Source organism: Vanellus vanellus (genome assembly GCF_965231255.1).
Source record: "Vanellus vanellus genome assembly, chromosome: 1".
Classification (NCBI taxonomy): Eukaryota; Metazoa; Chordata; class Aves; order Charadriiformes; family Charadriidae; genus Vanellus; species Vanellus vanellus.
The window spans coordinates 37202508-37227267 of record NC_138905.1 but is presented as its reverse complement, the minus strand read 5'-3'; the positions used below and the strand labels follow the sequence as shown (position 1 = coordinate 37227267).

General features: G+C 35.1%; 1 protein-coding gene across 1 annotated transcript in view; it reads right to left on the bottom strand.

The window, feature by feature from the left end:
* MON2 (MON2 homolog, regulator of endosome-to-Golgi trafficking) overlaps positions 1 to 24760 on the bottom strand; it is a 76783-nt gene that overhangs the window by 12911 nt on the left and 39112 nt on the right. The window contains exons 15-29 of the mRNA XM_082479319.1: positions 24340 to 24452; positions 23640 to 23744; positions 23318 to 23398; positions 23157 to 23230; positions 22988 to 23078; positions 21566 to 21667; positions 19243 to 19353; positions 18293 to 18468; positions 14927 to 15089; positions 14113 to 14406; positions 13172 to 13370; positions 11150 to 11778; positions 6384 to 6527; positions 5426 to 5554; positions 3308 to 3498 (exon numbers count right to left, since the gene is read on the bottom strand). Of these exons, the coding sequence (XP_082335445.1) occupies positions 3308 to 3498; positions 5426 to 5554; positions 6384 to 6527; positions 11150 to 11778; positions 13172 to 13370; positions 14113 to 14406; positions 14927 to 15089; positions 18293 to 18468; positions 19243 to 19353; positions 21566 to 21667; positions 22988 to 23078; positions 23157 to 23230; positions 23318 to 23398; positions 23640 to 23744; positions 24340 to 24452 (2602 nt within the window). The remainder of the gene's footprint in view (positions 1 to 3307; positions 3499 to 5425; positions 5555 to 6383; positions 6528 to 11149; positions 11779 to 13171; positions 13371 to 14112; positions 14407 to 14926; positions 15090 to 18292; positions 18469 to 19242; positions 19354 to 21565; positions 21668 to 22987; positions 23079 to 23156; positions 23231 to 23317; positions 23399 to 23639; positions 23745 to 24339; positions 24453 to 24760) is intronic.

Sequence of the window (24760 nt, the reverse complement as noted above, 5' to 3'; positions counted from 1 at the left end):
CTAAAATAAAGGACCAACATGGAAAATTGGAAAGGAAAGTACATTCCCATTGCCTTCTCTTATAATCTGAAGGTTGACATGCACCTCAACTCCGCGATAAATATTAGCTGTTACCTTTGAAACAGTGAATAGATTCTCCCAAATTACTCTGGAACAAGACACCACTATGATTAACATATATTTTCTACTAGAACTATAACAAAGAAAAAAAAAAAAAAAAAGAAAGAACACAGTAAATTTGGAAATTCTGAATTCAATTTACTTAGAAATGGAACAACTGCAAATGTAAGAGACTGACTATACTGCAATTACAATCCACTAAAAGACACAATCTAGAAAAAATTAACACAAAAGGGACAGGTTGCCCTATTTGCCAAGGCTACTTTCACAGCATCTTGCACAGAAGTGCAGAAGGACTTAACCAAAGGAAATCAGAAGAGAATTACCTCAACGTGGGGAACTTCCACAGCTATCTCTAGAGCCCTCCTTGCATCACAGTGAGAGAGGCACGCTTCAGGAGCATTGTGGGGAGAAGGAGGAAGAGGATGAAGAAAAGGAGAAATGACTGCTATTACTAATTGTCCTGACTACAGGCATGAGGCAGATGTACTCCCTTCTTAGCTTTAACTTTTTTTAGGACCACAAGGCTCAGGCTGACAGAGGGAACAGAAAGGCTATCTATCCTAAAGTTACTAAGGGCTAGGGCTCTAACTGTAAGTAGAACCATGCACTTGGCAAGATAAAACTGCTATTTAGAAAAAGATGGACATTAAGGGGGGGAGAAAAAAAACACCCCCAAACCAGACGGTCAGTAGCCATACAACGTACAACTGTGTAAGAAAAAAATCATCTACTCATAACAAGCCAGGAAAGAGTAATGATAATGACCATTAATTATAATAACAGGCCAAATTATCCTGCTGTAGCCACATGGTTCTATAAACCACCAGTCTGTTTTTAATATTTTCAATTTATTTGAACCTTAAAGCTTCTAAGTCAGAGAACAGAAAAGTTTCATATAACTTTTCTGAGAACATCTTTCATTCTTATGAAAATGCTGATCCCTAAAACACATTTTGTATGTAAAATTATAGAATACACTCTGGTGTAAAGAGGCAAAACCAGACTTAAGCGAAGACAGACAAGTTTAGGGGCATCATAAATATTCACAAAAGCACTATTTTTTCCTTTACCTCCAGAGAATATTCGCCCATGTATGACAGCTGGCAAAACCTATTAGAATTAACGCCAACAGTGACTGTTTCTAGCAAGCAACATGTTAAGATGGAATTTCTATGGCTGGAACAACTTTTCTTGAAAGTACACATAACTCACTGTAAATTAAGAAAAACAGACAACATATTTGGCCAAAAAGGTCATGCAGATGATACCGGATTATCTTGAATTACAATGAAGATCTGTGATAATCTTACTTCCCTGGATTTATGAATGATTAATATCCCAAAATTGCAGCAGTGCCAGTCTGGGTCAGCTAAAAACATGCAAAATGGATTTGTTTCATCTGTTTTGCAGATATTTAGGTCATTTACAACAAATAGTAGTACGTACTCCCAAACTAACTTCTAAGTGAACATACATTCTTCTACAATAACCTGAAAAAACTTCATTTTAGTTTTGTAAACCCAGCAATGATACTGATTATAGAGTGTTAACTGATCTGGACTGCCTGTCTCAGAATGGAAGCAGGACTACTAACCGCAGCTCAAAACAAAACCAAACAAGACACTGCAAAAATTATGTTAGATTAAAGAAACGGTGAAGAATCAAAACAAAAACTTGGATGATTAAAGTGTCTTTTACGTAGTCTTGATGAGCTTTTTTATTTTAAGGTCCTCCTATTTAATAATATTTCTTTGAAGTAAATGCAAAAAAAAAACAAAAGTTTTTTCATTCAGTTGTCATGTAACCCTATTGATGAAATTCCAAAACCATTCATTATTACAAACATTTTCACTAAAGGATGTGTCTCTAAAATTAGGTTTCATTGGTATTTATTTTTTGTCTGTTTTGGGCAAGCTGCTATTTATTCATCATTAGTAAATACAGCTGTGTTTGGTTGCTGATTTGTGTGTTTGAAAACTATATGCATACAAATACAGAGCATATTAGTGTTAGGTACAGAAGAATCCTACTGTTTTCTGTTAAAAAGAAAGATTGATTTGTTACTGAAATCAGCATATAGACAGAAAATCAGGGAATTATATTTTTCGTATTCCACGTTGTCCTTTAATCTGAGACGCTATTAGATAGACTTAAGCTACTCCTAAAAGATGCTTACCCACAGATGTTCACAGAAGACGGAAATTCCATACTGCTCATAAGCAATCTTCTACAATACCTAACCTTCCTTACTGTAAAAGGTTTCTTTAATGTCTAACCTAGATAATGTTTGCTGTACTGAAATCCATTCTTACCCATTCTCAGGGACAATAAAAATTCTTCACTGGAGCAATCTTCTACCATATTCTGAAGACTTCTCATATCTTCCTAATGATATATTCTTTTGGTTGAATAAACTAATAGATCAGATTGTCTAAGACTCTGATCATTTTTATTTTTCATTTCTGTATTTTCTCAACTTGCCCACATCTACAGTGTTCCATTCTTGAGAGATTACGCATGTACTTCTACATCTGCCTGTCTGTCTAGCTATAAATCTGACTATTTAGATACATGTTTCACTAAGTATTATACATAAAGCATGGTTAATTACTAAGGTGCAATCAATTTATCTTGGGTAGAAACAAATGCAAGAAAACTATGGGCTTCTAAGTGAACAGCAACGTAAGAAATTATTTTCCAAAATTCATAGTAAGTGGAATATTTCAAGATGTATCTCAACAGAAATACATACAGTTAATGGTGTTCACCTTAACTAAAATCCATACTGTTGTAATTCTATTCAAAGTGATAAAAGAAACAAATTGAGTACACATCAGTAACGCTTGATCAAATCTATATAGACTCCTTGGGAGTCCATAAAGAATTTCTTGGCCTGGTAAGAAAGTCTATGCCTTGTATTCAGAGGTCAGTCGAGCTCTTTTTCGCTCTGACATTTCACCTTTAAATGAAGTTTTTTCTACTACTTTCTGAAAGTATAATTTTTTGAAGTAGACAAAGTTACCTTTTTACCTTAATTCATTAAAATAATTTTCAGATATCAAATATCTCTAAAGATAAGGCTATTTTTACTGAACTCTACAGAGACATTTACTGAACACATTACTTACAAATATTTTCCTTTTTTAAAAAAAAAAAAAAAAAAAAACCAGCAAATTGTGTTTACCTTTTGGTGAATAAAAAGTCTTCAAAAGTATTTGCTAGCTCTGGCCACATACTGTCAAATTTTCCAGAAGATGCATGCTGCCTTGCAACAGGTAGTCCAATAGAGAGAACTTTGAGGAGAGAGGAAACAGCTAGCTTCCATGTGCTTTCAGAAGGACAGGAATATTTCAGACTAAGAGGTATTCTTAGTGTCTGCAAAATGAAAGTTAAAACAAAATTTAAATTTGCTCAGACAAATCTAAAAATATGACAGGTTTCTGAAGAAGATCTTGGCAGACACTGTCATAGATGACGGTACACATCCCTACCTTTTCTGCTGGTATACCAGGCACTCTTTTCAAAATATAATTATAAAGGTGATTTACCATTTACCAGCTGGCTAAAGCACAGGTCTGTTGCCAAGAACAAGGTTAGAAGTCAGAGTTGATCCACTACTATGAAATTACATACTGATTTTCTTTTTCTGTATTGCCATTCCCCATTTCTGCTAAGCTTGATAAATGGGTTTTCCTAACATCTAACAAATCGGAGGCAGTTTGTTATCACGAGTGTATTTTGTAAAGTTTAGTCCTGTTCCTAGAAAGCTACCCCAAGTGCTTCCACAGTGAAGAAAAAATGCCTCACTAAATTTAAACTTTTCCTGACATGCAGAAGTTGAACTGTACACATAACTCCTGCAAGACACCTGATCACCACTGACTGTTTAATCACATGAAGTATAAAAGCAAAAAGAGATAGTGAAATTCTAAGATAAAGGCTGCAATACAACTCAAATGTATATCAGACGAAAACACAGCAAATTTTAAGTCTTTTAGATAAAGACAGCTTCAATGTCTATAAAAGAAAGTCATTAATGAGTTTAATAACATTAAGCATATGCACTATTTACACTATATGTATTCCTTTTAGCATTGTTAGTCAAACTGGAATCTGATACCAAGTTATCTTGGAAAATGAATTTAATTTACATTTCAAATACATAGTGACTAAATTCGGATACTACCCATACGCCCTCAATGCTTTTAGTGAAGTCTCCAATATGAGGAAAGCAAAGGGAGAAAAGAGGAAAGACTCACTCTTACTCTCAAGACTCAGTCAATTGTAATTAACTCTCAATTGCCAAAAATTATGAGAGCTAGGATCTAACCCTAGAGATAAACAGAGTATTTTTTCCTGCTGCCATTTTTCATAGGGGTCAAATCTAATTCCAATATCAACATGGGCTATAGAGACATGAAAAGTAATTTTTAAAACATTTTCATCTACTGCATTAGATCATATTATCAGCAACTGTGAATGTTAAAGTGGTGTTACATCAGTTTCACCTCTTCCATTAAAACACAAGTGGAAGCAACTGCATTAATTTTGAAATACAAATATTTAATTCCTAATATATTCCAAATAATACCACTATAATATAAGCAATAAAATAATAATATAATAAAATAACTATTTTAAACACATTCACATTTCTAGATTTCTATACAGGAACAGCCTAATGTCAGCCAAGTCATTACGAACAAACTTAGGTTGCATACATTTTTTTCCAGACATTTACTACTATTTCTATTATTTACCAAAATTATTTGCTAAAATGGAAACAAGGTCAGAAGAAGTTAAGAATTTGGCAATTTCACCTTAAAGGTACATTTGTAACTATGAAATGTTACAGGTGCACATCAATGACACACAAAGCCATTAAAAGCAAATCAAAAGGAATAGCTAGAGCAGACGTCCCCAAAGTATATATGCCAGTCTACAGAAATTGGTCTTTGGCCTTCAATGCCATATTGACTAAAAGGCCTGCTTACCAGATTCAGGTGCGCAATACTTTCAAAGATTAGTATTTGGAGGCCTAACGCATTTGTTAATTTTTATCTTAACAATGAAATACTGATGCTGACATTATCCAGCTAAAGAACAATACATATAGTCTAATCAACAGCCTTGCAGCTCCAAAAGAAATTACTACGTGCTGCTCATCTTCATAAAACATCCATTTGTTTAGTAAAGCTTTATGCTTTACCAGAAAGTGTTTATTAACACTTGCTCAAAATAAAACTCATGATTTTCAATATAAGCTAATTAAATTCATAGCATCTGCAGGACAAACTTTTACCTTGATAATATTCTGAAGAACTTTCTCCGTTACCACAGCTTTATGGCAAGCTGTCTTTTGGTATAAGTCCACAACAACTTCCAATGATCTCTCAGCAAATGGTACATAATTCAATGCTACCCATTCCGCCTAGGAAAAGAAATCAGTAAATTATTGAACTATATGTGAAAACGTATTCATTAAGGAACAGAAAACGTATGTTTTGCATTGAACTCTCAGTTTAATGCATGCAAGGTTTGCTAAGAAAATGGTCCAAGCAATAAAACTGCAAATACAACGTAGTCTGACTATGAAAATGTACTCTACGTTGAAGTAAAGTACATTTAAGTAGGAGAAATGTTGCAGTCTAGGCAAGACAACTACATTAGGACAATCTTTAAGGAAATTTAACTCACCGGTGCAAATAGTTGTATCTAGTGTGATTCCATTGTGTTGCAGGACAAATAGAATAAGAAGAATTAATACATACATAATAGTTACCTCTTCGATTACACTGAATCAGATGCTCATGCTTAGTGAACAGCAGAGTACACAGATAAAAATAATTATTGAACATGTCCCATTTCTCTACAGCATGTGCAATTCAAAAATTTGCAGCTTGAGGGAATTTTCTCCATTCAAAATTATTGTGTCTTTCTATTAAATTTGGTATCACATGTAGGACAAGGTATTTTAGCTTAATCCACTGGACAAATTCAGACCCATTCACTATGTCTGATGTCCACGCAAGACCTTTCCTACATGGAAGAATGCAATGTATAAAAGCAAAGTAGAATTCAAAGGGAGCAAATGAAGATAACAAAAGCATGTAAAAAAATACTAATAAATTAACTTATTACACAACATGCACAGTGAAGTTTTTACAGATGGAATAAATGCATCTTGCTAAACAACCTATATCTGAAGCTGAGTTGGGTTCACCAGCCATGTGAAACAAGTGAGATTTCTAATTAATTACCTGATTATACTTTGCATTTGCAATGTGCTTTGTTTCCAGCTGTCCATACTGTGGAGGCTTGCAGGAAAATTCGACAAAGGCCAACAGCTGGTCGAAGATTGCAGGATACATTATCTGCATACTTTCTGAGCCCACACATATAGCCTATACCAGAAGAAAATACAAAAGCTTAATATGTATCTTGAGCTTTTGCATTCAAAAATCTGCATCAGTACAAGGAGCTCCTAGAGAAAAAAATCCCATATAAGTCTATGGAAGAGTCATGCTGTATAAAAGACAGTGTACAGTTCTAACAATTTAAGGAAAGAAAGTTTTGTTGTTTTATTAAAGTAAATTGAGTGGCAAGATACCTGGGCATATATAGTTTAGTAAATACGGCTATCTTATTTCATCCAATAAAAGATATCTTTTCTTTACAAACTTTCCTTTGACATGACAGCAAAATATAAGTTTTATATAGGTCTTGTCTGTTGATCTCGGGCACATCTTCTTTAAATTCTACTTCACGGAACATTTAAATCTCAAAAGTAATTCATACATGGTTTTCATAAGTAGTTAAAATTTTGTCTTACAGAAAGGAACATAAATAAAATGAGAATGATATGATTTTGGTATAGCTGAAACTCATAATCTTGCTTTAAAATGGAAAATATTTCAGGAAGGGTGTACTTAGGAGATGTCAATGAAATATCATGCTGTCATAGGCTAATGATTTCCTGTTGCAATATAAATCCCAAGGCAAACTTTGCACATTTCTTTTCAAAGCCAGATACAATAATTCTATGAAGTTACTCCAATTATTTTCTGTCATTTTAAATGTCTTGCTTTTCCTCCCAAAGTCTCTGCTCTCAAAGCTTCAAGAAACAGTCTATTTATTGCTCCACAAAAAGACCTTGTGCTTGTACTGTCTTTTTTCTCTGGGGAGGAATCAAACCCCTTTTTCATTAACCATAGATCATCCATGACAAGTTGTGGTTGAACTCACTCAAGTTCCAAAGCTGTCTGAGTGCAGCTCATGATGGGGCTGTGTCATGAGCTGTGGCAGTCGATGGGCTAGCAAATATCTTGAGTCCCCAGCCATGAGAGGGAGCAAGCCAACAGGGGCTAGAGGTACTGTCATCACTAGATCACCCTAGTGTAGCACTCTTCCTAGAAAGCCATACTGCTCTGCTGGTGCTCAAGTTCAAGACTGTATTGAACCCTGAAAAAGATGCTTTGATGCTAGATACCCACTTGAGTGGCGAAAGATTAAAAGGTTAATTGCTGATCTAAAAGTATTCAACATGCTGTAAAACAATTTCCGCTGATATGCTGTTGCACTGAAGTCACTGCACTAAATTTTAACAGGTCAATGCAAGATTACATACCTACTAGAAAAGGTATAAAAATTATTTTATATACCAACAAATGTATTAGAAAGGGAAAGAGAGCATCCACAAACCCCCGGATAATTTTTGAATGGATGCAACTTACTTGCACAGATGCAATCTACATTACCCACAGAAGACTATCTTAACATCTGTAATAGCAACACATGAAAATACGTTTGCCATTCATTCCACATTATTAGATGATGATGATTATTATTATTCATTTCAGGATCAGTGGCAAACAATTTCAGATGCTACTTTTTCTGTACTGGTGAACAAAAGCAATAACTACTTCCTATTTGAAGTTTATGCATGAGTAGCTTCTTAATATTTTACAAAACTCATAAAAAATTTATTTTGCGAATAGAATTATTTTCTATCCATCTACTGGGGTATTTTCAACTCCAAAAATTATCCATATACTATTAAAAAAAAGGAGAATTAAGTCACTTAGTTTTGAAAATTTATCTAACTAGAACTGTTTTTCAAAGAGGTTCATGCTTCTGATTTACACCAGGTAACTTTTATATAAGCATTTGAAAAACTCAAAAATAGCCTAGCAAAGTGTGTGACACAGGATGTTGAAAGTATCTTTAAGAGCCGCTTACAAAAGAGTACTATTTACTGTATTAAGTGTACTTTTTTACATACTTAAGAGACATCTATAAATCAAAAAGTAATGGTCAGGCAACAACAAAACACAAACAAATCCTAAAATAAAATACTCTGCAGATCATTGTTTCTTGTAAAAATTGACGCAGTACTTTAGTTTCAGAAATTTATGCTTTAAAGGATTCTGGTACTAACCTTCACATTTTTTAATAGTTCAGATTTATCTAACAACTCCCAGTGGAACTATTGTCATAGACTACTGTTTTGGTTTTGTTTGGGTTTTTTTTTGTTTGTTTGTTTTTTTGTTGGTTTTTTTACAGCTCTTGGTATATGTAAATAAAGCCTCGAGTTTAACACGTTCATAGCTCAAGAGGTTTGCACCCATACTGCCTGCAGAGGCAGAATTCAAATGTATCTGATCCCCAAGGATGTATCTGTGTTCCTCCGTCTGATGAGCCAGCTCGCTCACTGGATAGTTGACCTAGAGTGAATCTAGGGAGGGACTGAGAATAATCAGAGAATTTGGGCTCGAGTACAAACTTTAGCTGAGCTACAGTGATGAAGCAGGCACTTACGCTACAGCAAGGAAAGACTAGAAAACATATTATAGTGAGAAATACAAAGAAAATGAAGAACAAAACAAACTGAAAGTAGAACCAAAGTTCCCTCCCAGTCCTGTGTTCCTGAGCTGCAATGTCCTTTGCTAGTGCAATCACATCATAAAATCTCTTTATTAAATGTGTCAGGGGCTCAGTCTTAAAAATGTCAGGGTTTTCTAATGCTATTCCAACAGCAAAGTTGTTCCAGAACTTCTTAGAAAATCACAACTGACCCAAATCTTCCTGTCAGCAAAGAACAAAACTTAATTCAATCCCATATGCAAACACGTAAGAAACATTTTGTTTCTTCAAAGAAGGTGGCAAATATTTACATACACTTCTTTAACTGTTCCACTAGCTCCTCTGTGTACTTCATTCATTCATCCTGTATGTATTCATTCGTTTCGATAGAGGAAGAAGATACTGTGGCCTCCAGCAAAACCATCTGATGGATGGCCTTTGCTCCACATCAGCACTGGCTGGCTGCCTTGTCATGGGAGTTGTACTGTGTTATATAGCCAAGAGGAGCAATCATGTGACTTTACAGAACTTACTGATGTCCAAATATACTTAACTTATTTTTTTAGTGATTTCAGTGCTGTTCTGTTAGTAATATAACTATAGATGGCGTGGGAGGTACTGTATAAAATGAGGTACCTTCCTACGTAAGTCTGTTTTTGTAAAGGCTTGTAACCACCATGCTAACCATTTAGATTGGAAAAGGGGAATGGGAGATGCCTCTGGTTCTCATGGGGAGTTACTGCTTTTGTTACTGTTTAAGAAAACTTTAGCTAAAACAGTTTAACACGTTGACAAGAATATAAAAAGAAATGTGCCTCATGTTAAAAACTCTGGTAATCCCTTCCTTGAAAAGCGCTAATGCCTGCAGCCTTTGGGAACTAAAAACATCTGGATAAGGAGACCAGCAAAGAATCAGAAAAATATGAGATGATATGGAGTGACTAAGTAGGGAAAACAGGACTTGGGCAGAGCTGAGCTGCTGGAAAGGGAAGGATGCAAAAGGGTCAACCCTGACTCGAAAAGGATGAAAGTGTAGTGGATATGACTGGTGTTAAAACTTCATGTTATTTGTATCTCCACATATAAAACTGAGATTTAATACCAACTTCTAATCTTATTATACCTCTGTTCTCAAAATACATTCATGAATAACTGTTAAAACCATAAGCTGAAGGAATGACTGCAAGATAATGATTCTGCCTGGCTTGTGGGATTTAAGTAAGCGTGGGATAAGTCAACCCACACAAAGCAAAAAAAAAAAAAAAAAAAAAAACCAAGACACTGAATTGCTGTTCATTTAGGAGGCACCACGTGTTTTATGAGCTGAATGGGGCAGGATGCTGTCAGGTGCTGGGTGGGAGGTATGACCACACAGTTAAGCAAAGTAGTCATAACATGAAAGCCCAAAGTGAATGAAGTCAGGTCACGCAGTTTTAATTCTGGCATTTCCCAAGTAGGTTTTGGGGGGCGCTGGAGGGGGGGTTGGTTGTTTTAAAGGAGTGCTTAGCAAGGAGATATTTTACACCTCCAGAAAGAAAGAAGCAATACTTTTTCCTTTTTTTAACTACCCAGAAAAGGAGCACCTTAATTTGTTGTTTACAGATTCAGTTGCACGAAAGGTGCTCTTTGAGGATGAGTTCTATAGTAAGAACTTCTTAAGCAGAGATGCAGCATTTTCCTTAAACAGCCATTAACAAGAGGCAAGAAGGTAGGTGGTCTGCCAGAGACCTTTTTATATTTTATGTTTTTCAGGAAATCAAAGTTCTCATGATCACTATTCTTCTAGACTTTGTTTATGGCAGTACCCAGGTAACATAAAGAATACTGTTTGTGGGACTGTTTCCCCAACTCCGTGTACAGACCTTTATAACTGTACAATACTTTAACAGATAAAGTAGACAAGTAAATGGCTACAAACACAACACAACAGTTAGGGTATTTCTGAAATCAAGCAAAAGTACATTTCATAAAGATTACACCATTCCTTTCACTGCAAAGCACCTGGGTTGCACCAGAAACAGAGATCTGATTGTTCTAATACAGTACACTGTGCAATTATAAATAATGAAAAAAATCACGTTTAAGTCACCACACTATAGTTCTGAGAAGAATTAAGACACAGTGTAGTTTACCTTTCACCATGCATTTGAAGTCACATTATTACCTTTTGTAAAACATCTAAAGCTGTAAGCACCGCTTCCTGTAAACTTGTCAAAACTGCTTCAGTGTAAGATGGAAGGATGAAAGGAGAAGCATCAGAACTGATTGGAACTGAAACAGCACCGTGCAAAATGACACCCAGCTTTTGGAGATCATCCATGCTGAAACCAGTCTTGATGTGCTGGTAAAGAGCTGGGAATATCTGAATTAAAGCTGTAAGAAAAGGCTGGCTGGGAATGAAAGTCAATTTATCACAAGTAATTGGAGGCCTTGTACTTTCTGAACCAATCCTATACCAGCTGTTCCAGGCTGCCCACCAAAGATTCAAATCTTCAATCTCATCTGTTATTACAGGTGGCTCAGACCCATTGTATCTTCCTAGTCTTTCTCCTATGGAGTCAGTCCTCATGAATGATCTGCCAAGACTAGTGGCAGTTGTTGTCCCTACCACCACAGGTACAGAAACGTTGATAGCAGGTGGTGTATCAGGCTTCTCTGAGTCTCGGACGGGAGAAACAATTTGTAAGATCTCCTGGAAGCTTTTCAGAGCAGCCAAGGAAACTTCATTATTTTTGCTGAGAGCTGCTGATTGGATGTGATCAAGAAGAACATCCCAGGCTTGGGAAAAGTCTCCTATTAAAAAAAAAAAAAAAAAAAAAAAAAAAAAAAAAAAGAGGGAAAAAATCAACTTGGAACTGGATTTCTCTTCCCCTTCCCACCCATCCTGTCTCTAAAAGGCCATTCATGTACTTGTTACTCTAATACAGAGAATTTCATGAGGTTAGATGATGGCTTGAATGACTTTCATAACGTATCAGTTCAACCGTAACCAGAAAGAATGAATGTGATGGAGAAACACACAAATATGAAGACTGAAATAATATATCTACATTTATGTTGCATTTGCTAGTGAAAAATCACATACCACATCCCATACCAGAAAAATATGGTTGTTTCGTTTTTCATTTTTTTAATCAGGATAGTGAAACAGATTTGTTCCTATACATACCAGATGCCTGTTGATTTCAAAAAGTGTTAAGCACACAAAAGGAATTAAGGGTCAAATCTACAGCCATGCAATGCATTCAATAAAGAACTGATTTTTAAAAGCTCTGATAATTGTACTGTGGAGAAAGATTTCATTTTTGAAGTTTGACTTTTTCATTAAATTTTCATTAACCTTCAATTTTCTGTGTTACTAATTACAGGGTTTGAATAATTAAAGTAGCCCTGTAATGTTTGACTTTTTTATTCAGTTTTAACTCAAGTCTAATATAGTTTAAACTCTACTACATTTCTGCAAATGACCAATACTCTTGATAGCTATTAATATGTTGATATCTGTATCACAAATACCAAAAAGGAAATAAAACACGACTTATTTCTAGTTAAATATATATACATTAATTGCATACTATGGGATGGTGAAGCTATGTTAATGTAATGGGGAGTTTTCTTTGCAAGTCAAACATTCCCTATTTCTTTTTTGCTCTCTCCTTACAGGAATTAAACATTAGGTCATTTACCAAGCTAATGTAAAATATTACTACATACAATTGAAGAATGTAAATGTTCAATACTTCACTGACTTTACAAGTAAGTTCTCTTTACATTGTAAAAGCCCTGTTAAACTTGACACACTGATGCCACAGAAGAATTCTAGGCAAGTGTTGCATAACCTTAGAAAGACAAGAGGAGAAATAAGTTTTGACAACCAAAAGAAGAGAGGAATTATTATTGGTATCAGGCTACTATAAATTAAAGCTATTTGGCACCCAGAACTGTGACTAGTGAGATTTAATTTCAAGTATTGTGATACAAAAGATGAAATTGGTACCTACAATTTTTGGCTCTAAGGTGCATGAACTAAAAATTCCGTAATTTTCATCACATTTGAGGTGAGACATAACAGAACACACATTCAAGCTAAGATTAAGATTCTGGCCCAGTATTTTAACCGGAAAAATATACAAAACCTCAAAGTTTATTACTGTATATTTCAATGACTTTAAACTATAAATTTTACCTAAAGGCTGCAGTAAGTATCTCCTGGTGTTAAATATTCTTGCAACTCCAGCCAGTGTTAATACCCATGTCTCAGCCCACTGTTTCTCAGCTGTATCCCTTGAATGATGGATGAGAATGTTGCCTCCTCCTGATTCAATCTTCTCTTTGTCAGCTGTGGTAGAAGATTCTCGAACCCTATCCAACAGGTGAAATAAAACCTGTAATAGTCAGAAAAAGAGCAAAAAAGCAACTTTTCAAAGAACTTAGTTGTATTCATGGTAAAACCACAGAAAATAGTAATTTTTCCATTATCCTTTCTGTCACTGTGTCACCTTTAGAATTATTCTAAATGGTCTCTGCAACAGCTAAGAGTAAGAATCAGCCAACTGATGTTCGTTTGAAAAGGGTTAGAAACGGCACGATCAAAACCACTAAGAACAGTGTTAGCATCAATAGAAGGCTAAAACCTGTGGACCTCAGATACTTCACAGGTACAACAGGCAGACTCAACTACAGCTTGATTTTTCCATACGGCACAACCAACATGACTGTGATGGAGAAAAGGGCATTTGACACATCCTCTCAAAGAAGAGAGCCAAAACAGAGCGCAAATCGAAGTTCAATCTAGTATCAGATCAGTCCAATCAGATGACCCTCAAACGTCTCCATATTTTCTCACAAATGAGTCATTCATCCTTGTAGGAAGGAAAGACCCTTTTTATCTAGCTCCTGAGTGAGAAACAAATGATCAAGATACAAAAATTACATTTCATAAGAGGGCCAGAGAAGAGAAAGTGTAAAAAAACATGCCCCAAACCCAAGAAATCAGACTTCTGCCACCTTATGTTATCTTTTAAATGTCTTAATAAACCAGCTAATTGATATTAAAATAGCATGTCAATGGTTATTAAAACATGAATGCAATTTAAAATACCTTCGGTGGAAGCTTACACATCATACCTTCCATATTACTGTGTGCCATGTTGAATGTTGCAATAAAGTTCCATGAGCACCGATAGTAGAAAACAATGTCTGCCCAGCACTCTTTCTAACTGCAGGTCGGGGATCCACACACAGTTCTCCAAGTTTGGCATATAGGCATAACCAAAGACAGTCAAATGGTGGTGCAGGATGAAAAGGTCGATTAAGCATCACTCCTTTTTCTTCTGCCTGTTTCTGTAACACTGCTTCTTCTTTGTTTAGCTCCTTTTCAATTATTTCACCTCTTTGGAAAAAATAATCCGAAATATTCCACTACAAAATAAATAAGACATACGCTGTTGTACAATAAAAATATTATAATGCTCTTAAAGATCATGAAATAAACTGTTTCTCACTTTTACATTTAAAAGTATTTTGTGAAATACATAAAGATATTAATTTTCCTACACTGACGGGAAAAGATCAGCACATAAATACTGCAAGGTGCAGACAGTATTTTTCTTAGCCTCAGCTTTTAGGCCCCAGTTATACATGAAGTACTAGAAAGGGAAACTATGTATTAAAAATAAGATACTGATGAACATAACTACAAGACAATACAATTTCTTTAACCAACCCTGGTGTCATGCAGATTAAAGATAAATTTTGTTCACTCAATTTACATATGATTCCAAATGACACCATAGGAGTTCAAGTAAGAACTCAAAAAATAAGTTTTGGCTTTCATTTGTAGCATTGATTACAGATTAATTTTCATTAAAAAAAAAAAAAAAAAAAAAAAAGGAAAATGAAAGCCAGAAGCAGCATCACTGTAGGTTAATATAAAACTCACCAACAAACCAATCGAAGTTAAGCTAATATTTAGCTCTTGATTGTGAAGTCCAAAGCTTCCTGCAACTTCAACAACTATCTGTAGGCAAGTACATGGCATTGTTGGAAGAAAGTCTGTCACAACCAACTGAAGACACTGGAATGCAGTCCGTATTAAGGACTCTCTTAAAAAAACAAAACAAAAACAAAACACACACACACACTCTCATTTCAAATTTCTTCAAGAGCATAGGGATGTTTTGAATACAATACCTCAGAAGATAGCATTATTTAAAAGAGAAAAAAATCCATTTAGTGTTTTTGAGATGAATTTGCAACATTTTAAAATGTTTCAACTAGAGTTTTTTTTTTGAGGCATAGCATTAGGTTGAAGCTTCAAATTCTGATGAAGTATTTTAGTTCATGTGAAATAGCTAGTGAAGTTGAAGTTTAGACTCTCCAGCGGTCCTCAGCTAGTTTTATATAGTAAAGTCCACTTCGCTGTTGTAGAGTTCTAGGACTTGTTAGTTCAAACACGTCAGCTAAAACACTCTAAATAAGCCACAAGGGACAAAACAAAGCTTAAGTTTAAGCACAATAATCTTCCAAAAAGTAAGCTGTTCTGAACAATTTCTTGTATCAGCAGTTACAAATTACTTAGTGTACGCCAAACAGGTAGGGAAAATATGTTTTTATTTATTAGGAAAGATGCATGCTAACGTAACAGTAGTCTTCCTTGCTTAGACAAAATCTTTTCAAACTATCTGCCATTAAATAGATCTTTAATAAATACTTTGCCTTCAGAATTAAATTCTGAATATAAACATAAAACAAAAATGAAGGTTTGTGACAAGGAGCTCTTAGAAGCAGCAAGGTCATCTATAACTAAACCCTTGTTTAGTGAGAGACAAAATGAAGGACTCAAAAGGAGAGTTGGAATGTAGATAACACAAAATAGGGAAGCTGCATTTAATTTTCACTATAGTGCTGGGCTTTTTTAATGCTTAATGTTTCATGTCCAAAGGTTTGTAATACAGAAACTTAGTGTCTTTCAGAACATGCATCCCAGGAAAAAATTCAGAATACAGATATGCCAGTTACATATTTCAGAATGCTAAATAAAATAATAATTTTTACAATTAATTCAAAATGAAAGTCATAGGTGGACCATTTCCACTGTATCGTAACAGCCAAAATGCTATGGAAGCCAGAGGAATGCCCAAGAAGCCTCAAATGGACAATAATGGTACAAAAAATAATTCTCTGATATGATGCATACTGCAGAGAGACATCCATCCTACAAAATAAGATCAAAGGATTTATCATTGCTATGCTCATGGAAGAAATGCTCACACGCTACTTTCTCCCATATTCATTACAGGAGTCTATAACATGAAATACAACCAAAACTGCTGCAGTTCCCTCTCCACTACAAAGTTCCGGAGGTATGTGACCTTCAAGGATTCTAAGAGAGAAGGGAAGGAGACAGGAAATGAAAGTATAGTAACACTGCTCATTTTGAAGAGTTGAGGTAATGAGAAAGTAACCTCTGTTTCTAATCTTAAAATGTGAGATGGCTTGAACAAATTCAAAACAGTTCGTTTCCCAATTAATGTCCCACACTACTATGTGTTTGGAGAAAGGTTTCAAAGTCCCTCATCAAGAGGCAACAGCAATACAGCTCTTCAAAATGTAAAATTGTCCTTAATGTTATAGGTGGTAACCAAAAAGGTAAATATAAATGCAAGAAACTTAAGCTTAGCTTGAAAACTTAAGATCACATAGGGCTTTATCTATCCTTAAAATAAACAGGGGTATCCCACTGAAAAATTCTTCAAAGAAAGACTTCCTTTTGTTTGGCAGGCTAGTGCCATACAATCAAGAAGCGACTAAAGTATCACCAGTTCTCAAAATAGCATCTTCTGTATTTATAGCAGCCTGCCAAGAAGTTCTTCTGGAAGGTAAATGGATTTCTGTCCTGGAATCCAGGATGTTCACTGACCAGAGGGAATACACTTCTGAAGAAAGTCTCATGGTCAATAAGTTTATATTTAAAGTATGATAACAATGCCTGCATCTTGTGCTCACAGCTGTGAGACAAGAAATTCTGTTGTTTCCTAAGGAAAACGAGGCTTGCTTTGGTTTTTTTTGTACTGTAGTTGATATGACATGGGCAAACAATGCTGTGTAGTTGAAGAAACGTAGATTATTCTCTATGCTTTGTGAGAGAAGACTAAGATGTAATGCAAGATCTTAGTAACATCTTGAGATATCTGCCAGTGAGCTATGGGTTTGAGATGTAAAAAGATCTGAAACTGTCTTGAGAAGGGATCTGTGTTGGTTCTCATCCATCAACAACTACTACAGTAAAAATCAAAAGGCATGTAGGACCATAGAACACACTGCACCAAGTGTGGAAACAGCAGGTACCAAAGGAAGCATGGTTACCAAAAAGACAATGCCAACAGCCAAGAACGCCAACATCCTTGGGGATTTTGGTGAGCACTGCTGCCAGAGTGAGCAATAGTGGTACAAGAGCAAAATCCTTCAAGCATTTGAAGGGGCTTTAAGAGGTCTTCACATGGCCAGAAGACAGAACCTAAGGTGAGGCAAAAGGAATTCGCCAAGGTGAATTCTTCTGATACCAGAGTTATTTGCCGACCTATCCTGGTGCTAGTCTTGACTAGCACCAAAGAAGGAATAATATGGTCTAAGTTTGTGGGTATAGCTCTTGGTGCATACGGTTCCAGGGCCAGATGTTCATTTCAAAAAAAATCCTTGCAACTTCACCTCTCACTTTCCCTTGTGGGCAAGAGGGCCAGCCCAGTAACATTCCGCCTCTGTAGGCAACAGAGTCAGCTGTGTTAGTCAAGGGATTCACCCACAGCAAGTAAATAATCTTCTATCCTTGTACTACCAGCAGCCATTTAGAAAGGAAGGCTTCAAAAAAAGAGAGAGCATTCAGAAGATGATACACAGTAGAGGCTACCCAAAGATACAAGAAGAAAAAGAAACACTAGAGGAACTGTGAGCAACAGCTAAGTCATACAGAATTATCTGCAAACACCAGAGACATGTCCAGCAGATGGTTAAGATCAAATGAATTGGCACAAGGAGTGTTCCTCAGTGTATACTGCATGCTGACCACATAAAGTAGAATGGAACAATACTCTGGTCTTCTGGAAGAGTAATTGAGTAAAATAAAAGTGTGCTACAGGAAAAATTAAAAACTGTATTTTTGTTGAGTACAATTGTTCATAAGCCAAAAATGACAATGAAAATTATGGCTATTATATCAAAGTGGTTATTTAAAGTAAGAAAATAAAAGCAGAATTCTTTCTACTGTTCTTATCTTACATGAATTTAAAATTTTATTTCCACCACTTACCCCTGATCACTTCGGATTGCCCCCATGACTCCAAGCACCAATGGCCAACCAGGTCCTAAGCTGTCACCCTGACTTTGCAAAATCTGCAGCACACACTCCAGCTGCTTGATCCTGATATCAGGATGACTAATATTTGACAGTTCCTTTAGTGGATTCAATAAAAGCAACTGCAGTCTCTAAAAGTAAACAATAAAGCACATTAAAGATGCTAAAATTTATCTGATCCTTAATTATTTTTATGTATAATAAGTGAAAACAGAGAACCAATTGAAGATTCATTAAATGAATTCAGTAAATCGTTCATTAAATGTTCAAATTCAGTATCAGACTGGCCTTTCTAAAAAACGTTTATAAAGGATCTCAGCCAGAAATCTACATTCCCACCCCCCTTCTCCATGTCCCTCAGGCAGTAGCCACAGCATGCTGTCACAGTTGCATAAAACCCATCATGCAACTATACGTTCCCCAGCAGGGCTAGACTCAGCTTCCTACTAAAGAGACCTTGAAAAAACTATCCATTGAACCTCAGTAAAAATATTAGAATATTTTATTAATAAGGGATTGAGTAGCTGTGATTTGGAAGGTTAGGCAATTTATTTTTTTACCTGCCACATCACATAAATAATTCTAAACATTCTGGAATTGTTTTGCACTCATAAGGGTGATCCATATTTTGTTCTAACAAATGGACATAATATGCAAGCATCCCCACTCCTTGGTATGTACTTGAAAAAGGAAGGACGGTAGTTCATTGGAATGCATGAGGTGATTCTCAATAGGTACATCTGAATGTTACAGCTGTAGGCTTTATAAACTCAATAGTAAAGTCGCTTTATAAATATCTCCTATTCATTGAACTGTAGAGAACTTCCTCTAGGGAAGATTTTGATCTCATGTTCATTTTAAGTTCCAGAAAAGGAGGAAAGCAGCTGCTCTTAAACTTACTTTACCTGATTTTGAGATAATGGAGGATCATGGCTGAATGTCAGTCCTGCTTTAATGAGAGAAGTTAAAGCTTCTGCTCCCCATTCTCTCATTCTGGAGTTTGGATGCTGACAGACCTGAAAATACACCAGCGTTTTGTTAAAAGTTGCTTTTTAACCAAGATTTGAATATATGTAGTATTTTAAAAATTGATATTTTAATTATATTAGAGTTTACATACATTAATTTTTTTTTTTACAACAATACAATTAATATCTAGATGATAAAATTAGCTTTAACAGTAAAAAAAAATAATTTATCTTTTGGACAGACATACCTTCTGAATAAGGAATCAAGAGGAAGCAGTGAAAGACACAGAAGGAAACATAATGAAAACCACAAGAGTTGAAGCCAATACATTTTCCAAAGTGAATATACTAACTGCTAATTCAGATAATGACCGATTAAAAAGCACCAGATAACTCTTCAATGAATGCCTGACACTCTCAGGTTTTTTAGCCTTAAGCTACTCTAAAATTCAAAGTTTCATCTTTCACACACTGCTTAACATAATCAAGTGAGGAAGCATGACAGTGGCCAACACAAAGTGTCTGCTCTTCTATATTATCAAATACAAAAAGTAACTACATAGCAAATGTAAAATAAACCTTACACTCCATTATTTCAAAAACATGCCAAAACACTATTGAATACTATTTCAAGCTTAAGTTTCATATGCATGTCTTCATTTCTGTCTCCTAATTATCTAAACCTAATTGTTTTGCTAATTGCTTTTTTTAGAACAGAAAAATTAAAAACATTGTGCAAATCCACTGCAGATACCTAGTACGAACTGTACTCCCATATCTGACACATTACCCTCAAACAAATAATATAAGTCTACAGTTTCATTGACCTCTACGTAATTATTTCCACCCACCCTTCCAGCCCTAGCGCAGATGGTGTGAGAATCCAGAATCAACGTCCAAGGCAGGCTCATAAGGAAGGCTGATTGTTTTGGTTGGTGGACCGTTCCCTTATCAGCCACTAGCAAAACTGAAAAGGAGGATGATGCAGAAGAACTAGCTTAATGTTAAAAAATGCAGACAGGAAACAGCTACTCTCTTGAATTACTTACATTTTTGTTACATAAAAAAAGAGGGAATTTGAACTACTTCAGGGTGCTCTGATTCTGAACAAATAATCAGTTACAGAGACAGGGAATGAACTCTTCCCTCAGATTGTGTTTAACTGAACTTATAGCTGGTGTTTTCTCCTTCCTTATTGTACCTTGATGACTTAGGTTTAAAAGGAAATAAAGCAGTACTTTAAAAGAAATTGAAATAGACTGCGTATTTCCCACAAAACAGTGGCAAATACCCACAGTGGATAACAGACTGCTTACTAGATGAAAACACAGAGTTTCAAGATGTGGATGGTGAACCTTATTGTCTTTGAGGGGGAAAAAAAGACAAGAAAAAGAGATGCCCCAAAATATCCAAATTTCTTCTAGATGAAAAAAGATGTGGAGATAATCTCCACAAATAAGGTTAGAGAGGGACAATCCTTAATACTGTTTGAAATAATGAACTGATTCTAAGGAAGTATCAGATAGCTTTTCTTCCTCATTTTCCAGAAAGTTTCTCCTTTACCCACTTTGAATAGAACCCTGTTTTTGCATTTCACTCTTCTACACATCTGTGTAGAAAATTAAAACTTTACAATTACACTGTCACCTGATTTTAATTTCAAATTCAAAATTGAAGATTTTTTTACTTGATGGAGCATATTTTTCATGTCAAAGTTAAAATACTTAAGAAAAATATGCTCCACCTAGGACATCTATTTTCATATTTGTACAGTATTCTCTTAAAGAGACCATTCAAAATGTTAACTTAAACATTTTGAAAACTACCAAACCCTTTGTTAGTAAATCTAATGGCTTCAATCTATCTGTTAAGGACACAAAAACATATCTTAAAATTTTCCTATATATATTTGTACTATGTGAATCCAAAGTGAAACCTGTTTGTGTTACCTTAATTATAACACATATATGAAGTATAATAAATTGATCATTTTAAACATTGCCATGTTTAAAATGTATAAAGACTGACATCACCATAAGGAAAAAGTCACTAAGAGATATTAAAATATTGGAATTTAAATATATAAATTCACTTTTAAATTCAAATTCCAATGCATTCAATTTGCAAAAACAGAGTGCATGAACCAAAACATGCAAATACAATTTAGATTTTTTTTAATTACACTTTAAAAATTAATTTCCACAAGATCTTTATTAATAAAACTTAAGTTACAGTACAACTGATAGAAGCAATTAGTTACCTCCAGAAGATGGCCAGTCAGAGGTCTCCAAAGAATCTCAATCCTGTGCATGTTAACTAATCCTGTTTCCAGTAATTTAGCAACAGCAAAAAGCGATGGTTCCTTAATAAAATGGAATTTGAACACATAACTTTTAGGTAACTCAGATAATGTCAGAGCCTTTTTCTACATTATAATTTATAAATTAAGGTGCAATTAATCTCATTGAAGTACTGTGTTTCATAGGCTGTGAATGCTGTCACAACTAGCATGGCTGGGAAGTTTCCACAGCATCTGCAGTACTTCATGAGAAGCCACAAGGGGGTAGCAATAGCATACTATGAAGAGTACTTCTTTCCTAATTTTTCATATAGGTTTCTTCTCGTTTGACAATAACCAGAGCACTGATATTCCTTTCAAAACTCTCATTTTTACATAGTCCTCCCTCCAACCAGTTTTAGAACCTATTTTACTAGAAAAATAGCCCTTTTCCCATCACAACTTCTAAAGTTAAAATTATACGTGAACAAACAATATAGAAAAGTTCATTTAAGAATCCCCCTTATGCTTTATCTTCCATTGGCTTCATAAATGCCCTGCAAGAATATGACAAATTTCTCATTCATCAAATACATATGCAAATATTTATGACAAGCTCCTTCTAAATTTTTTTTTAAATCTTACATATAGTCAAAATCACAGTGGTGCAGGAATTATTCTCTGTTCCCATTTCTGCTGATTTTTTATTCTCGTTTTCAACCGATTTTAAACACAAACTTTGCTTATTTTCATTTGTTCTCAAATATTTCATTCGTTGTCAAATATTATAAAGCATATTTTCTGTCATCATTACCTCAAGTGTAATAGATCAAGGAAAAACTTTCAGAAAGTCTCCTCTGGGATTAGATTACAACTAAAACATATACCCAATCTTATTCAATCACAGGGTCTTTAACCTTTCTGGGCTAAAGGTTGTTTACTGAAGCTGACATGAATACCATCATTTTCCCAAGTAAATATGAATTATCAGGGTTTTTTTAATATCTAAATTGTTAGGGTTTTTCTGAAGTATATTACAAAAGAAAATTGAAATGAAAATGACCATCTCGCAGAACATACTGTGCTATTCAGAATCCCTAAACTCTGAAATTAAAAGGGCTTTTAAAAGTTTTATCCACCAATAATCTGATTAATGGAAACACATGACATTCCTTAGTTAACCAAAAAAACATAGCAGAAACACAATGAGAACATTCAGAGAATTTAGTAACTGCATGAACCATTACAAACAAGACATTTTCTGGTTCATACTTTATTTTTTACTCTAGAGTATCAAATGTATTATCTTAATATTAGAAATAGTTAGCTTAAAGGAAAAATGTACAGGTCTTCTGCCTGTTTCACAAAAACATCTAGAAAGAAAAGAAAGAACTCTTTTTATACCTTATTGTTTCCATAGGCCATATCCATGGCTTCCAGAGACAAGGAGCAAAGGGCGTTTATTAAGTGATGTAAAGACACGTCGTCAAGGTACCTGAAAAATAACAGCTATCAAAACACTGCCAAGTTTGATATACACACATTATTTTAATTACAAGATAAGGTTTCTTACTGTGAGCTTTCAAAAAGTCTTGAAAGTATGTTGGATATAACTGGCAGATCAGTCATAACTGCTGTAGTCAGAACCTTGAAAAAGAGACAGAAATGTGCCTTATAGATTGCAACAGAAAATACTGCATAATCATTAAGTGTAAAATGAACAATCACACTTACTGTGCTGGGCCCTTCTACAGCTCTTCCAGGTTTTAACGCACCCCCAACACCAGGCTTCAGTCCCAGAATCCACACAAGATGCTGTAATACAAAAGGATCATTTTCAGCAGAAAGGCCTTTTCAGGCAGAGAGGAAATGAACATTGTACTCGAGCTAGCCGGCAGCCTTCCAGCCAAACAGAATTCAAGTGAAATCCTACAGTACTTACTCATGTCAATGCAAGTACACCATGAGTTAAATCAAAGCTTCTTCTTTTGCTTACATAAAAATCTCAAAACCAAATTATGGCATTAAAGCAACTAATAAGTATGTCCTTTTATACCTGAAGAGTAGCCAGGACAAGTTGCCACGATGTACCAAGAACAGCTCCATGGCAGTGAGCTAAGTTGAGTAGCGTCCTCATACACTGGATATTTTTTGAAGTCAGCTAAAACAAACACAACCAACCAGTCACACATTTTTTATTATTCTACAGTAACAGTGTTTCTAGGAAACTTGTAATCTTTAAGCTATGTAGTTAAAAATTGCATTTTGTTTGCACTTGTACAATGTATCTTTTTAAAAGAAGTAGTTCAGTATCTCTCCTCTCAGTCTTATCTTCCTGGGGTTGAATATGAATTGATCACTGCCCTCTCCCCTCAGTTTCACATTTTTATCAAAGACACAAGTTCAAGTACTCCAGCTTTATGTGCATCTTCTCCACAAAATCAGAGCCTATCTTAAAAAAAAACATGTAAGTGAACCTTCACATACAGGCACATAACTGAGCTGAGACCTAGAGTTTTTCAAATAGAATGGATGAGAGCTGCCAAGCTAAGAGACAGATAAAAAACAAGGACAAGTCTTCTTTACTGTTAGAGAACTTCGCTGTCTGAGGCTGTTCCAAATTAAAAACTTAGGATAATATTGCAGATAAACAGCATTCTTACAAATAATGGTTATCTGTTGCCTATTTTTGAGACATATTGAGAGGCAAAAAGAAGAAGTTAAGCAGGATGAGATAACTCACAAGTTGTACTTACCATTACTGTTCCCTGTGGCTGAAGAGCTAAGGGCTGCCCTACTGCTACAACTTGCTGATGAGACTCACTTGAGGGACTGATCATTTGAACATTCTGTCCCTGAATGGAATATGCTAGAGGAAATTTGAGAAGAAAAAAAAAAAAATCTAAATTTAAAATCCAGTACTTACTTGTAGTAACAACCACCTTCTGGCAAACACACTCCAGAGAATTTTTTCACAGTATCAGCTTTAAGGTAGCTCACTTTGAGACCTTTAGTTATATTTAGATTATTATGTCATTGCCTTACGGAGTTAAATGTGCCAGTTATTACTCCCTCTCACTATTAGATATTGCTTGCAATACATTAATACATTTTATGTCAAGACTGAAATATCTGTGCTAAGATACGAGCATTAGACTATGTAATTGTGTATAAATG